This window comes from Dendrobates tinctorius, unplaced genomic scaffold, assembly GCF_039654945.1.
Source record: "Dendrobates tinctorius isolate UK_male_01 unplaced genomic scaffold, ASM3965494v1 ptg000111l, whole genome shotgun sequence".
NCBI lineage: Eukaryota > Metazoa > Chordata > Amphibia > Anura > Dendrobatidae > Dendrobates > Dendrobates tinctorius.
Window position 1 is genome coordinate 6,749,921 of NW_027361779.1, and position 17,234 is coordinate 6,767,154.

At 44.6% G+C, this 17,234-nt stretch overlaps 1 protein-coding gene across 1 annotated transcript in view; it reads left to right on the forward strand.

Moving 5' to 3' along the window:
- ASCC3 (activating signal cointegrator 1 complex subunit 3) overlaps positions 1–17,234 on the forward strand; it is an 825,088-nt gene that overhangs the window by 771,488 nt on the left and 36,366 nt on the right. The window contains exon 37 of the mRNA XM_073589496.1: positions 11,837–12,061. Within this exon, the coding sequence (XP_073445597.1) occupies positions 11,837–12,061 (225 nt within the window). The remainder of the gene's footprint in view (positions 1–11,836; positions 12,062–17,234) is intronic.

Consider the following 17,234-nt stretch of genomic DNA (forward strand, 5'->3'; position numbering starts at 1 on the left):
TACACGTGCTGCGCCAATTCTTTGAAATGCACTCCCCAGGTCAATACGATTAGTCCTGAATCCCTACAATTTTAAGCGTGCCCTAAAAACGTTTTTATTCACACTGGCCTACCGCCTCATCACATTAACCTAACTATCCCTGTGTGACACAGTCAAAATTTTACCATAACCAGGTTCCCTGCATCATGTTCCCACATGCTTTATGCATCTATTAGCCCTCTGTGTCTGTACTGTTACACACTTAACATTATAGTCCAAATAATCAGGGCAATTGTTACCCCCCCACCTTTCGTGTCTCCCTTTTTTCCTCATAGATTGTAAGCTTGCGAGCAGGGCTCTCATTCTTCTTGGTATCTCTTATGATCTATGTGATTATTGTTATGCTGTAATGTCTATCGTCTGTACAAGTCCCCTCTGAAATGTAAAGTGGTGCGGAATATGTTGGCGCTACAGAAATAAAATTTATTATTATTATCATCTCTTGGCAGGAAAAATGCTGCGTCAAAAACGCGTGTTTTTGCTGCATTTTTGTAGGCGGTTTTGCATGAGCTTCTGTACAATAATGAAGGCTTTCTTTTTAGCTAAAGATATTTTTTTTTAAAATTTGTGATGTAATTTCTTGGTTCAACTCCACCTTTTTCATGCTGATGCAGTGTACCTTTAGGGTACCGTTACACCTAGCGATGGACCAGCGATATGACGTGGTCAGGATCGCTGGTGCATCGCTAGGTGGTCGCTAGTGAGCTGCCACACAGGCAGATCTCACCAGCGACATCACTGGGGACGGGGATCGCTACTTACCTGTCAGACGCGGCGATCCTGCGTCCTCCCACACGGCTCCACGCCTCGCTCGTCGGCGCCACAGGAAGCCCAGCAGGAAGTGGCCGACGAGGAATGGTCCAGGAGCTTCTCGCGCAATCAGCGATAACCAGCGGGGGAGCCGGTCGGAGGTAAGTATCACATGCAGCGATATCGCTAGCAATATCGCTGCTACGTCACAAAATCGGTGACTTTACAGCGATATTGCTAGCGATATCGCAGTGTGTAACGGGGGCTTTAGGGTAATGGGATTAGGGCATGTCAGCAGCTGTCACTATCACCTAGGCTTAGTAAGAAAAAGGTGTCAGCCCGACACCCTCATTACTAAGCTGATAAATAAACACACATACAAACACACACATTGTCACCAGCCTATGTAGGAGCCTTAACAGAATGAATATAAATAGGCTGTAACCAGACAGCAACTGTTAATTTTAAAGAAGAAAAAAATGAAAAAAAAAATTACGTGGGCTCCCACGTAATTTTAATAACCAGCAGAGGGAAAGCTGAGGGCTGATGTTTATATTCTGGGAAGGAGCCAATAGCCATAAAGGTTCCCAGGCTAGGCTACTAATATCTGGTCACAGCTGTTTGCTTAGCCTTTACTGGCTAGTTTACAGGGGGACCCCAGAAAAAAATGACATATGGTTCCCCTATAAAATCTCACCAGCATAGGCTAGGCAGAAAGCTATGGGCTGATATTAATAGCCTAGGCTGGTGCCATGGTTATTGGCCCTGAGCCTGGACTAAAAATATCAGCTCTCAGCCGCACCAGAAAAGGCGCATCTATAATATGCATCAAATCTGGCGCTTAGCCTCGCTCTTCCCGCTTTCCCTGTAGAGGTGGCAAGTGGGGTTCATGATTGTGGGGTTGATGTCACCTTTGTAATGTCTGGTGATATCAAGCCCACAGGTTAGTAATGGAAAGGTGTCTATAAGACACCTATTCATTAGTAACCCCATAGAGATATTGTTTAAAACACAGGCACCCAGAATAAAGTCCTTTATTTGAAATAATAACACAGACTCCTTTAATGAACCTTAATTAAACCATACTCACCTAACGCCTAATCCACCGAAGCCAATGTTTTCTGCAACAACAATAAAATAATAAACCACAATATTTTTCACCTGTCTGCAGAGAAGATAATCCATAATGTCCCGCAACAATCCTGATCACTATGAGAGCAGTGACTGATGTGACTGCTTTCAAAGATAGCCGGCAATACACTCACAGGAGGTGATCGCTCCTGCAGTGTATCACTGAGCTGCCATGAGAGAGTTCACCGGCGTTCATCAGCTGATCAGCTCCGGTTATCTCTCTTATGGCACCACTGCTAGGTTCCATAGCGAAAACATCAAAAATGCACTGTGTACACATAACCTAAGACTATTGACAGTTCAAATAAATAACATTATATCTTGACAATCGCATCACACTTGTTAGGCCGGGATCACATATGCGAGAAACTCATCCGAGACTCGCATGTTAATCCCCGACACTGCCGCCAGCACTCAGGAGCGGAGCGTGGGGCTGCATGTATTACTATGTGGCTGCACGCTCTGATCCGAGTGCCGGCGGCAGTGCCGGGTATTAACATGCGAGACTTGGACGTGTTTCTCTCCTGTGTGATCCTTGCCTTAAAGTGAACCTGGCACTATTAATGGGGTTAATCTGCAGGCTAATAGCATTCTGAACCTGCCCAGCTGCCCGCACTTAGAGGCCCACTGCCTGGAGGAGTTGAACTTTATTCTGCCCGGAAACATTTGGGTTTTAGCGGGGTGGTGCCAGCACTGATCTGTGTATAGGGAATGACAGCCAACCCTAATGCAAAGCCCGTGTCAGTCAGTGCTGTGGTGACTGAAGCCATGTCTGTACCAACCCTGTGACTGGAAAATGGGCCTTTCAGTAGGAATTAAGATAATTTCCTTCCATCAGTGTTACTTTAAAAGGAACCTGTTTTGGCCGCTATAAGATACAGCCACTGCCTTTCAGGGCTTATCTCCTTAATTCTATAATGCTGTAGCTAAGCCCCAGATCCCATCTGAAAGATACTCACCCGGGGGGCGTGGTTCGATACGGTCCGGTCCAATGTTTGTCGCAGGTCAGGGTTTAGCACCTCTCATCTTCTTGCGACGCCGCCCTCCTGCTTGCTTCATGACTCACCAGCATCGTGCTTCTGCGCAGGCGTACTTCTCTTCCCTGTTGAGGGCTGAGTAAAGTACTGCAGTGCACAGGCGCTGGGCCTTCTGACCTTTCTCTGTGCCTTTGCACTGCAGTACTTTGCTCTGCCCTCAACAGGGTAGAGAAGTACGCCTGCGCAGAAGCGCGATGCTGGAAACGAAGCAAGCAGGAGGGTGGCGTCGCAAGAAGATGAGAGCCATTGGTCAAGGACCTGCAACACCCATTGGACCGGACCGCATCGGACCACCCCCACGGGTGATTATAATAAAACTTATTTTTCTTATCTTGCAGGTAGGACTGGGGGCTTATCTACAGCAATATAGAATGCTGTAGATAAGCCCTGAAAGGCAGTGACCGCATCTTATAGCGGCCAAAACAGGTGACAGGTTCCCTTTAAGTTGGGGCGCTGGACAAAATGCTATTTACCTGCAGATTAACCACATATCTACAGGTTAATAACATTTTTAAGATGACCAGTTCCCTATGAAGGGTGAAATATATGGGGCATCAAATGAACTGTCAGGTATTAAAGTTACTGTATTTTGTCAAGAAAATGGACAAGCATAGTACTTTGAGCAGCTTCCTAAGGACCAAAATTGTGACATAAAGGCATTGTCATGATCCATTTCAGGGGTTAACTTTTCTCAGCCTCAGTCTGGTATCAGGTTTGCTATTTAGCTCCTCTGCATCCTGCAGGCGGTGTTAGCTATAGTTCTGCCTTCGGCATGTGTACCTGACTCTGGTATACCCTGACTTGCCACGTGTCTGTTTATTCCTTCTGTCTGTCCGGACTCAGTGTTTCCTTGTAAGTTTATTGACTCCCTGGTTTTGACTTGGCTTGCATTCGGACCTTCTTCTGTCTTTTGTCTTTGTCTTATCCGATTTTGACCGTTGCTGATCCCCTGGCTTGTTTCTGACCACGTGTATTGCTGTGAACTCTGGTTCCTCTGCTCCTGACAGTTTCTGACACGGCACGTCTGACCACTCTTTCGCCACCTGGTGGCTCTTTTTCTACTGCTCAGTGTTGCTACGCTGTCTGTGCAACCTCCCTTCCCTCACCAGCACCCCCTGGAGGAGGTTGCGCTGTACTGCACTGCAGTAGCATGACTGGCATGTTTAGTGCCTAACAAATGTTGTCTAAGAAAGTTCAAATGGTGAATCATAAACAGTGATGCGATTGCCTAAGGCTCAATGATTAAAGAGGGGAACGATCCTATAGAACAGGGTTCCCCCAACTCCAGTCCTCAAGGCCCACCTACAGATCATGTTTTCAGAATTTCCTTAGTATTGCTCAGGTGATAATTGCTTTACCTGTGCAATACAAAGGAAATCCTGAAAACATGATCTGTTGGTGGGCCTTGAGGACTGGAGTTGGGGAACCCTGCTATAGAAGGTCAACTGTAAAATGAAGTTCTGAAAAGTCTAATGACAGACAGGCTAGAAGGATGTCAGGCCCCTCTATTCCTTAGCTTGCTGAATATAGCACTGTGCAGCCGCAGACTGCACATAGTGCCGGTGTCCAACACAGGGGCGGACACAGACTGTAGTGGGCCCCTGTGCAAGAAATATTTCGGGCCCCCCGCCCTTCATAGGGCAACAGAGTTATTTGTTATCTAATATTGAGGCTATGCAGGGCTGGATATAATATCTGTAGGGTGCTGCTGGGCTGTATTAATTGCCAGTTGCAGCCTCCAAATTATATATACAGGCCAGCACAGCCTCCAAATTACATTTATAGCCCACTAGCCCAGCATTGCCTCTAGTTGTTAATATATACAGCCCAGCACAGCCTCCAAATAAAATATGGTATACAGCCCAGCATAGCCTTCAGTTAATATATACAGCCCAGCACAGCATCCAAATAACATATACAACCCAGCAGAGGCTCCAGTTAATACATACAGTCCAGCAACAGCCTTCAGCTAATATATACCGTGCCCAGCACAGACTCCAGGTAATATATACAGCCCAGCACAGCCTCCAGGTGATATATACAGCCCAGCATAGCCTCCACTCCAGGTAATATATTCAGCCCAGCACAGCCTCCAGTTAATATATACAGCCCAGCACAACCTTCAGGTAATATATACAGGCCACCACAGCCTCCAGGTAATATATACAGCCCAGCATAGCCTCTAAATAACACATGTAGCTCAAGACAGCCTCCAGGTAATATATATAGTCACCCCCGTTTCCCTTTGTTTCATAATGCTCTCCCCCATATGCGGTCTACTTTTGGCATAGTGCTTCTCTCCCTATGTGCCCCCCCAGTTAATGCTGCTTCTCCCCATGTGCCCCCCCAGTTTATGCTGCTTCTCTCCCTATGTGGGCCACCCGATTCATGTTTCTTCTCCCCCCATTAGCTGCCCCATTCATGAGCAGCCAAGCATCTCCCCCAGGGGCCCCCCATCCATGAGCAGTCATGCTTCTCCCCAGGGGCCCCCCATTCATGAGCAGCCAAGGCCATGCTTCTCCCCAGGCCAGGGGCCCCCCAATTCATGAGCAGCCAGGCCATGCTTCTCCCCAGGCCAGGGCCCCCCCATTCATGAGCAGCCAGGCCATGCTTCAAGTTCTCCCCAGGCCAGGGGCCCCCCCATTCATGAGCAGCCAGACCATGCTTCTCCCCAGGCCAGGGCCCCCCCATTCATGAGCAGCCAGGCCATGCTTCAAGTTCTCCCCAGGCCAGGGGCCCCCCCATTCATGAGCAGCCAGACCATGCTTCTCACCAGGTCAGTGGCCCCCCCATTCATGAGCAGCCAGGCCATGCTACAAGTTCTCCCCAGGCCAGGGGCCCCCACATTCATGAGCAGCCAGGCCATGCTTCCCTTCTCCCCAGGCCAGGGGCCCCCATTCATGAGCAGCCAGGCCATGCTTCCCTTCTCCCCAGGCCAGGGGCCCCCCATTCATGAGCAGCCAGGTCATGCTTCAGTTCTCCCCTAGGACGGAGCCCCCAAAAATCATGCCTGCCATGATTCAGTTCTCCACCAGGAGCCCCCCAAAATCATGCCTACCTTGGTCCCAGTCCCTCAGTCCTGCTCAGCTCTGGTACTCTTACCTGGAGCAGGCAGGGCAGGCCAGACCAAGAGGATCCATCCACTGTCCGCACATTCCTTAGCTGCAGCATTTAGGGTATGTGCACACGTAGTTTTTAGGTGCTGCGGATTTCTCCCCGCGGATTTTGTAAAATCCGCAGGTAAATTTCAGGTCAAAAGACCTGCGGTTTACCAGCGGATAAGGCTATATGCACATATTGCGGATTTTGCTGCAGATCTGCAGTGTTTCTGGCCCTGTGGGTCCGCCGCAGAATCTGCTGCGTTGTACAGTACCATTTTACTCTATGTAAAATGGAAACCGCAGCCTAATCCGCAGGTAAACAGAGAAAAAGAAATAAAGAACACAGAGAAAGAAAATGGGGACAGAAAAAAGAACAGAAAGAGAGAAAGAAAGGGGAAAGAAAGAACAGAGAGAGAAAGAAAGAGGGGACAGAAAAAAAGAACAGAGGGAGAGCGAAAGAAAGAAAGGGGAAAGAAAGAATAGAGAGAGAGAAAGAAAAAGAAAGAGAGGAAAAAAGAAAGAAAGAACAGAGAGAAAAATAAAGAAAGAGGGGAAAGAAAGAACAGAAAGAGAACGAAAGAATAGAGAGAGAGAAAGAAAAAAAAGAAAGATTAGAGAGAGAAAGAAAGAACAGAGAGGGAAAGACAGAACAGAGAATGAGAAAGAAACAGAGAGAAAGAAAGAACAGAGAAAGGAAGATTCTGTAAAGATACTATAGCAGCCCGGCTCCCATTGTAATGTCCACCTGAGCTTCCCGGTGCAGGACATATCATGATCCGCTCACATGGCCGGCATCCCTTATTCCAAGGCGACCCTGCTGTCTGCGCTGTCGGAGGAGGACATGGTGATGGATCTGAAGCATTCCTGGTTCTGTCACAATCTCCTCATGAAATTACCTAATTTCCGGTCAGCTTCCAGCACATCACTTCCGGTGGAACGTCATGTGCGAGTTTTAAAGTGTTCCTCGGGGCTCTGCCGTGTACTCTTGTGTCTGTGGGAAAAGCCCACTTTGTATGCCTCGTACACACTTGGCTCCTCTCCGTACATCCAGTACACATATGGCTCCACTCCATACACACACGGCTCCGCATACCCCATACACATGCGGCTCCGCTCTGTACACCAAGTACACACCCGACTCAGCTCCGTACACCTCGTACGCGTGTGGCTCCGCTCCGTATACACGCGACTCTGCTCCATACGCCCTGTACACACGCGGCTCCGCTCCGTACGCCCCATACACGCCTTGCTCCGCTCTGTACACCTCATACACATGCGGCTACGCTCTGTACACCTTGTACACATGCAGCTCCACTCCGTACACCTCGTACACATGCGACTCCACTCCATACACCTCGTACATATGCGATTCTGCTGCGTACACCTCGTACACACGTGGCTCCGCTCTGTACACCTCATACACACGCGGCTACACTCCGTACACCTCGTACACACGGTTCCACTCCGTACACCTCGTACACGTGCGGCTCCACTCCGTACACGCGTGGCTCCACTCCGTACACCTCCTACACGCGCGGCTCCGCTCTGTACACCTCATACACATGTGGCTCTGCTCCATACACCTAGTACACACACAGCTCCAATCCGTACACCTCATACACGGCTCCGCTCCGTACACCTTGTACACACATGGCTCCGCTCCGTACACCTCATAAACACACGGCTCCTCTGTACACCTCGTACACACACACAGCTCCACTCCGTACATCTTGTACACAAGCAGCTCTGCTCTGTACACCTCATAAACACGCGGCTCCGTTTCGTACACCTCGTACACACACGACTCCGCTCTGTACACCTCATACACATGCGGCTCTGCTCCGTACACCTCGTACACACACGGCTCCGCTCCGTACACCTAGAACACACATGGCTCTGCTGCAGCCACACTGTAAAACCCTCCTTACCCCACACAGAGACTTTACCTCATCCAGCCAGCACCATGACAACCAGCACAGCAGGGTCCTGCAGAGTGCAGACAGACACAGAGGCAGACAGGCCCCTGATCATGTGACCCCTGACTCCTCCCCTCTCACAGGTCCTGTGTGCACAGAACACACACAGCCGAGCCACATAGACATGGAGGCCCCTGATCATGTGACCCCTGACTCCTCCCCTCTCACATGTCCTCTGCGCACAGAACACACACAGCCAAGCCACATCATTGCAGGCTGCGGTGCATCTATCTGGGATGGCAAGCATGGCGTCGGTGGATGGGGGGGCGTGGCAGCTCAGTGCAGTGCGGGAATCGGGACGGTTGGAACTTGGGAGCCATGAATTAGCCATGCGGTGCTGGAGGGGCCCCCTCTCACCTGGGGCCCCCGTGCAATGAACAGGCTGCACGGGCGGTAGGTCCGCCCATGGTCCAATATCAAAATAGTCTTCTGAGTCTAGTAGTGGCATGTTCGCATCAGATCTGGACCATGGAGTACATAGATGAAAACCAAGCAGAGGTGAGAAGGTGTATATAAATGATTGGCCCCGCTATAAAGCACCAAGCTGCTGTACTGGGTTTAAACAGCCATTCTGCGCTAACAAAATCCCTTTAAAGGGTGTACATATATATCTATAATGCTCATATTTTTCCATGTAAGTATATATAGTGGGGGAAATAAGTATTTAATACAATTACAATTTTGCAAGTTTTCCCACCTACAAAGAATGGAGAGATCTGTAACTTTTATTGTAGGTACACTTCAACTGTGAGTGACAGAATATTTAAAAAATCCAGAAAATCACGTCGTATGATTTTTGCATAATTAATTTTCATTTTATTGTTTGAAATAAGTATTTGATACCATAGAAAAACAGAACCTAATATTTAGTACAGAAACCTTTGTTTGCAATTACAGTGGTCAGATGTTTCCTGAAGTTTTCGACCAAGTTTGCACACACGGCAGCAGGGATTTTGGCCCACTCCTCCATACAGATCTTCTCGAGATCTTTCATTGAGTTTCAGCTCCCTCCAAAAATGTTCTATTGGGTTTAGGTCTGGAGACTGGCTAGGCCACTCCAGGATTTTGAAATGCTTCTTATTCAGCCACTCCTTAGTTGCCCTGGCTGTGGGTTTCAGGTCAAGGTCATTGTCATGCTGGAAGACCCAGCCACAACCTATCTTCAATGCTCTTGCTGATGACCCAACCATCCTCCCTTCAATACGATGCAGTCATCCTGTCCCCTCTGCAGAAAAGCACCTGTCCCCTTTGCAGAAAATATGATGCTTCTCCCACCATGCTTCATGGTTGAGATGGTGTTCTTGGGGTTGTACTCATCCTTCTTCCTCCAAACACAGTGAGTGGAGTTAACACCAAAAAGTTCCATTTTGGTCTCATCTGACCACATGACCTTCTCCTATGCCTCCTCTGGATCATCCAGATGGTCATTGGTGAACTTCCAACGGGCCCGGACATGTGCTGACATGTGCAGGGGACCTTTTCCTGCAGGATTTTAATCCACAAAGTTGTAGTGTGTTATTAAAGGTAATATTTGAGACTATGGTCCCAGCTCTCTTCAGGTTGCTTACTAGGACCTCCCATGTAATTCTGGGCTGATTCCTGACCTTTCCTATAATGATTCTCACCCCACAAGGCGAGATTTTGCATGGATCTCCAGACCGAGGAAGATTGGCAGTCATCTTGTGTTTCTTCCATTTTGTGCCAACAGTTGTTGCCTTCTCACCAGCTGCTTGCCTATTTTCCTATACCCCATCCCGGCCTTGTGCAGGTCTACAATTTTGTCCCTGGTGGCCTTAGATAGATCTTTTGTCTTGACCATGGTGGAGAGGATGGAGTTTGATTGATTGTGTGGACAGGTGTCTTTTATACAGGTAATGAGTTCAAACAAGTGCAATTAGTACAGGTAATTAGTGCAGAGTAGAAGGGCTTCTTAAAAGAAAACTAACAGGTCTGTGAGAGCCACAATTCTTGATGGTTTGTGGGTGATCAAATACTTATTTCATGCAGTAAAATGCAATTAAACGATTTAAAAATTATACAATGTGATTTTCTGTTTTTTATTTTTAGATTCTGTCTCTCACAGTTGAAGAGTACTTACGATAAAAACATACTTTGTTTTTGGGAAAACTTGCAAAATTGGTAGTGTATCAAATGCAATCAATGCAAAATTAGTATTGGAGCAATTGTTTTTGCTTTTAACACAGACATTTAGCCTATCTTCTGTAAATGCAGGATTATATAATATGGGGCAACACTGGAATTCTGGGTTCAAATCCCACCAAGGACAACATCTGTAAGGAGTTTGTGTGGGTTTCCTCCCACACTCCAAAGACATACTGATAGGGAATTTAGATTGTGTGATAATGTCTGTAAAGCGCTGCGGAATATGTTAGCGCTATATAAAAATAAAGATTATTATTATTTTTATTACAATATAAAACATGGAGGACATTTGGCTACAGACTACATGATAAAGATAAAATATAGACAAGATTAGGAATGGCTGCGATAGACACCTCATTGGGTGTACAGATTTACAATGTCTGTTCTTCTGCCTGTCTGTCTGTATAAATGCAGGTAGTCATTTCATAGAGAAATGTGGGGAGCTCCCAGTTCATCCCGTGCACAATGGAGCACAAAATCAGCCATATGGTGGTACAACTCAGTAACTCATTTAGCAAGCCTCCTGCTAGGTACTAATGCCCAGAGGAGTCTTTAATGTAAAGTGTGAGAAAAACTGTTTACTACTGACAGAAAAAAGATATGTTACCATCACGCACCACATTGTAACGCTGCTGCTGCGCTGATGCTTTATAACCCATCTTCATGCCATGCGTACTACTGGACTTCTTATACCTGATATTTACAGCATCAAGCAATCGCTAATCACTTAAACACGCAATTACATATTCTGCATGGATTGTTATTTACCATCATTTGGTAGAAAATCTGGAAAACATTGTGTTAGTCTGTAGCATTCTTCTTTGTCTGGATACTCTAGGGTGGTAGCATGGCATTATGGGCCTGGAGGTAGCAGTCACTACTGAGCCAAAGGCTACTAGGACACAAAGGATTGGGAACTATAGGAAAACAGGACAGGTGCTGAGTACAGTGATGGCAATGACAACTTGCTGACATTTGCACCTACACATAAATAACCGAAGTATAATTATGGCATCTACAGTATCTGAATACAAATTAAAAGGTAGGTTCTGATAATAACAATAGTATCCCTGACTGTAATCTTGTGATTTATATAAGAGGTAGAGCATGTGCACACCGCATCTTATAGACGCCGGTGTACCCGCACAGGTTGTAACGCAGAAGACGCCTTTTAGGACATTTTTTTGCTGTTGGCATTTTTTTTATATTTCCCTATATAACATAGTTGCGAATTCTAAGCTTTTCAACAGCTTTCAAAGCCTGAAGCAGGTAACAGAAATTACATAAGACGGGACAACATGTTCATTATTTGGGGGGGGGGGGGGTTTGCGTGTTTTCAGGTCCCAGGTAGAGTCCATCTAAAAAAGACATTGTGTGCACATACCATATAAGTCACCAATATCAGATCAATAGACGTCCGGCACCCCCCCACCAAACAGCTGATATCTGTTCCACCAGCACTTGGATATAAGCAATGTATAGAGCGGAACGCCATAGATCTGTCCCACTATTTAGATGCCACTTCCAGGTATTGTAGATCAGCTCGTAATTATTTGAATCTTCCTGTAAAACGCCTATAAGTGTAAACTCTGCATATTTTGAGTAAGGCACATATTTACCTGACTTTTTGCTTTTGTAGGATGCTGAAGAGTACACTGATCTACCCGTCAGACACAATGAAGACCAGATGAACAGCGAGCTGGCGAAACATCTTCCAATTGAAGTGAACCCACATTCCATGGACAGCGCACACACTAAAACACATCTGCTGCTACAAGCCCATTTCAGTAGGGCAGCATTACCTTGTCCGGACTACGCCACGGACACCAAAACGGTCCTGGATCAAGCCATAAGAGTGTGTCAGGTAAGTGTTCTCTTTTTGCATCTATTGTGAACTCAAACATTTCTATATAGGTGTCTGTAGGTATAGATATGTCCTCTGATATCAAAGGTACCTCATATATGTCAGAATATAAGATTAAATCAAACTAACTTCTAGTTGTAGAAAACTTATAGCTCAAAGTCAGAAAAATGTTAACACCAAATTTCAATTTATTTTGTAGTTCAGAGGAAATGCTACATATTGTATAATTATGGCTTATAATATATTCTACACTGGAAATCAGTGCCTGTTCACACTGCTGACGATTGTATGCTGTAAACCTACGTTTTTGTGTTCATTATTTCAGCACTTGGTGATTAGGAACTCTTCCTAATCCGGGGTGGAACAAATGCATTCTCATGTCCCATTAACAGACATTACATAATGTGGGATGTATCTGTCATCTGAGTCTAGGTATTTCTTTAAAATACTTAGCCTTGGTGTTTGACAAATTTTGATTTCTCAGTATAAATTAGTTTACATTTTAAAATTATTGTGCAAAATATTACCTTTTATTGAAACCCAAGCTTCCTGGACTCATGCTTCACCTAATGGTACAAACTGATGCAGATTTTTGTCTTTGTAGGGGGATATTTTTTTACTGTACCTTTTTTCTTAGATTTAATTTGTGCACTAGATAAAGGTAAATCTTCCTATTTTGCTATGCTAGCAGAATTATGGGATATAAATTATACATACCGTATATCTGCTAAATCACAGATATGTGGCAAATATGTATAAATTCTTATACGGAATACATTACTCTCTGCTCAGTAGGTACGTGTGAATATTAAGTGATCAGTTTTCAGTCATTTAACCCCTTACGCAACAAGCCTATTTTGGCATTACAGGGGATGTCCTCAGCCTATCTGTTTAGCTGATCTCCAAGACCTGATGTGGGCCTGTTGCAGTGGGGAGGGTATGATGCGGCTAGTATTAGCAATAGATCTGCATGATACATGGTGAGCATCAGGTGGGCGCTTCAGCAACAGTCCCACCAGGTGCCTAGCAGCATCGTTTCTTACTAAGCTTGCGAGCGGGGCCCTCACTCCTCCCATAACTGTTGGACTATGTATTACCTTGTCTTTATTGTATGTACATGCCCCCACTTAATAGTTAAGTGCTGCAGAATTATGTTAGCGCTATATAAATGCAATTATTATTATTATTATGTCAAGTCAAAGAAATCAGCAATTTCACAATGGTTATCACTTATCAGTGCAGCATCAATTACATTTTACTTATGTTTTAAGGGTTAGTACAGTTAAGCAAATACTAAATGTGAGTGCGTTTAGTTTTTATGTTTTAAATGTCATTATAACATAAGGAGCTGCATGTGATTGATGAGCTGCAGGAGCCTGCTGTCAGGCACAGCCAGACTCCACATAAAGAATACAGAGGTGGTTTATTATCATTTCTGCCTTCCTGAGCTCTGTATACACAGTTCTGAACAAGCGTATAGAGTATAGGACATGCTAACAACACTTCATACTCTGGAGAAAGCGATCATGCGATGGCTGGGTGCCCAGAGGGAGCAGTAGGTGTTGGGTCTTATCAGACTCAGGCTGAATTTTCCCCGTAAGGGTAAGTGCTGACAACATTTTTTCACTCGACTACACCAGAATGAACTTACACATTCGTATTTAAAAATGACTTGCTGTGCATTTGTTTGCAAAAAGTGTTCGGATAACAACTTAAAAGACACTGGCATGTCCTGAAATGTCTTGATCCTGACAAACTCGGCGCGCATAAGCCTTGAATGGGGCAAATATACCAGCTGCAGTTGCAGGGAAAATCAGCAATATAAAAATGTATTGACATTTATTGAAGGAGAATTACTGATTTGAGAATTATTACTCAGAAGAAGAACATGTTTATGGTACTGTACTATGTAGAAACAGTGTCAATTAACCTGAATTTGAAGTGCCAAAAAAATCCCGCAGTCCAGGAAGCCAATGGACACTGAAGTGGTAAAAACATTCACATGGCTGTCTTTTCACTTGACCCTTCTGTGCAGCATTATTAGTAAGGTTGAACATGCAATGCACAATTATTTCACACAACTGTCGTACATTGATAGAAAGATTCATGGTTAGGAGTCTCCTATCATTAATTGGTGCTGGTAGAATTTTTTTTTAGTGGGCCTTAGGCCAGTTTTATACATCTTTGAAACACGGCTGTGCTCAAATTGCAGTACCTGGCCTGACCGACGGTAATCCTCACCTGAGCGAACTACATCATAGACATGTATGATACTGTTCTTTCCCCTCCGTCTTTTGTGCAGAATCTCTACTGCCTTTAAGTGTCCAAGCAAAGTTGATGTAATTTGCTGAAAACTCCTGCCCACAGGGCATCTCAAGACACCATGGTATGGAGCGTTTTTTGGGGAGGCGGTTTTTTTTGTGGCATTTTTTCTCTATAGACTTCTATGCGGAATCTAAAAAAAATACTTGTTACTGTAAAAGTGCAATTGCATTTTTTAAGTACAGAATTAAATATTTTCGGTACTAAAAAAATGTATTAAAAAGGCGCTGCTTCAGATCTGCACGAACACACATCAAATAAAGGGAAAATGCTTACAAAGAATGAAGTAATCCAAATAGACTGTTATTGTGTGTTTGGTACAAACATCTGCAGAGTGCATGTAAATAAAAAGCAGACGTAAGAATGCAGCATGTATGGTATGTGTGAACACTCCCTTTTGGTGAACTTTTTCTCTACAGGCTTCTTGGGGGGCCTGAAATAATTCATTTAAAATATATCTGCATAGGGTCAAATCTGCGCCAAAAAAACATTTGGGATCCAATTTATAATTTGCATTTTTTAAGTCACTTTCCTATTTTGTATTGTGGTATTACTTGCCGTTTCTTGTGTCAGAGTTATCAAAATGGAGCATGTGATTCATGAATTCGGCACAATGTAAAAATAGTCTTTCTTCTGTCTTGAACTACTTTTTAATTAAGTGTTTTGGTGCCAAAAGTCACAAAAATGGCATCGAAATTTTGACATACTCAAATAAAGAAAAGGGGAGGTCCTGAGTGGAGTTGGACCAAATTTAGCGAATTTTTCAAAAATCAAAATTGATGTATCAAGCTAAAACATCTGGAATTGCAAGACTCTGCAAAGCAGAAAACCAAAACATGGGAACACATGTCAAATAGACTTAAAAAAGGCACAAATAGCATAATGAATTGAAGTTGAATTTCCAAATGCCAATCGTTTTGTTCAATGGCAGATAAGCCACCAGACGATTCTGTTAGCGTTTCTCTCATAACCAAATTGCCAAATTCACATTGCGCTCAGGCACCTATTCACTGGCGCCGTCGGGGCTTAATTCCGACCCCCTACAAAACGGGATTCAGACTCATGTGCCAACGGGGCCTTAGACTATAATGGTGTCGGCAGAGTGAACATGCGCTGGTGCCGGGGAGAGTGAACATGCGCTCTGCGTTGCATCACTTTCGGTAGTAAGGACAACTACTGGAGATGGACATCCTGATACGTCTGAGTGTCAACCTCCAGTGTGTCCACCTGAAAATGATGCAAGTGAAGACCACACGTTCTCTCTGTCGGCACCATTATAGTCTATGGCCTCATCTACTCATATGTCCAGATGCCGTTTTAGGAAGGGTTCAGATGTAAACCCAACATGGCCACTGAACGGGAGTCTGAATGCAATGTGAAAGCACCTTTACTGGTGCAGAAAACCTGCAACAGCAAACACTCACGAAATAGTCATCTTGGGAACATAGCCTTAAAACAAAAGGGAAAAACACATTTAAACACAATTTTTTTTATTATATTCTGTATGAGGGACCATGGACTAAAGCTATGTTTTCTACTAAAACCTAAAAATTGCAATTATTTTTTCCTTTGGAAGCTACGGTAACAGCCTGAATAGAGAACGTGACACTGTAGAGAGATAGGCGAGATTGCTCATTCATTCCTTTGATCCGCTATGTGGTAGTCTGTGGAACGGCATGTACTCCGCTATTTGTTTACCCCGCAGAATGACTTGAACATTTACATCTAAAAGAGTTTCAACGTTCCATTTACCAAAGTACAGACTGAATCTTTGTGATGTTTTTCTAGATGGATTCTGAGTCCACATACTCCCAGAAAAAGTACCCCAAAGCCTTCACAATGGTTCTAGATAGAAGAAAGGGCAGACCACCACATTGATGTACCGTGGCTGTATCAATAATAAATGTCCATCTCATGACAAATGCACACGTGTAGACGCACAAGCTATGGAATAGTTGTTAAATTATATAATTTATCTAAGCGTTTCATTTAATACCTGCTTGAAGCAATTTGCTTATTAGTTACGGTTGGTGAGCAGAGGTTACATTTTTGTGAAGTTAAGGCTATAGTAAATCTCTGCTCTCACCCCTCCGCTGACCGATGGGTGAACCCAGAGCAACAGAGGAAATGAGCAGCTAGCAGTTCACTATAATGTTGGGATGTTGTAGACCAGCAAGGATCATTATTTTATTTATCTCACTACAAGTTAGTATTGGGCTCTGCCGGCGTCTGCAGAGGATTCATTGGATCTGTAAAATGCCCATAAATTGTGTATATTTTAAAGCCTTTTGACTAAACTGCATTAAGATGCACATCCAAGTAGAGGAGGCATGAAAGCAGCAAGTCATCGCCACCCACCCACCTTTTTGTTGTATGGGAGTGGATAACATGATTAGTGCTTAACCCATTTGGTGTGATCATTTCACTTAAGCATTAGCTGGGAAATGTTAATCACAACTTTAATTCATCCCGCATTAGCATTTTGATTAACTCGGCACTGGCTGGTATACTTGAAGCTCTTACAGCCCCACATAGCGCCTGGAAATGACTTTTTCATTAATTAGGTTTGTTACACCACAGCTGATCTTAGGAACAACTGTTGCACGGGAAATTATTATAGAAACATATATTGTGTTATATAGTGGGAGATGTAGATTTTCACTTCTAGAGGACGTTATTGACTGATGTCCGACATTGACTACATTGTGATTTATTGCCAATGCATCGTTGTACTTTATTGTGTCGCTCTGCTGATATTTTGTTTAGTGCCCAGAGCTGCCATTAGTCTAATGTGTATGGGTGCCCTTTTACTCTCCCATGACAGATCATGTTGGGAGTGAGCTGGATTTCC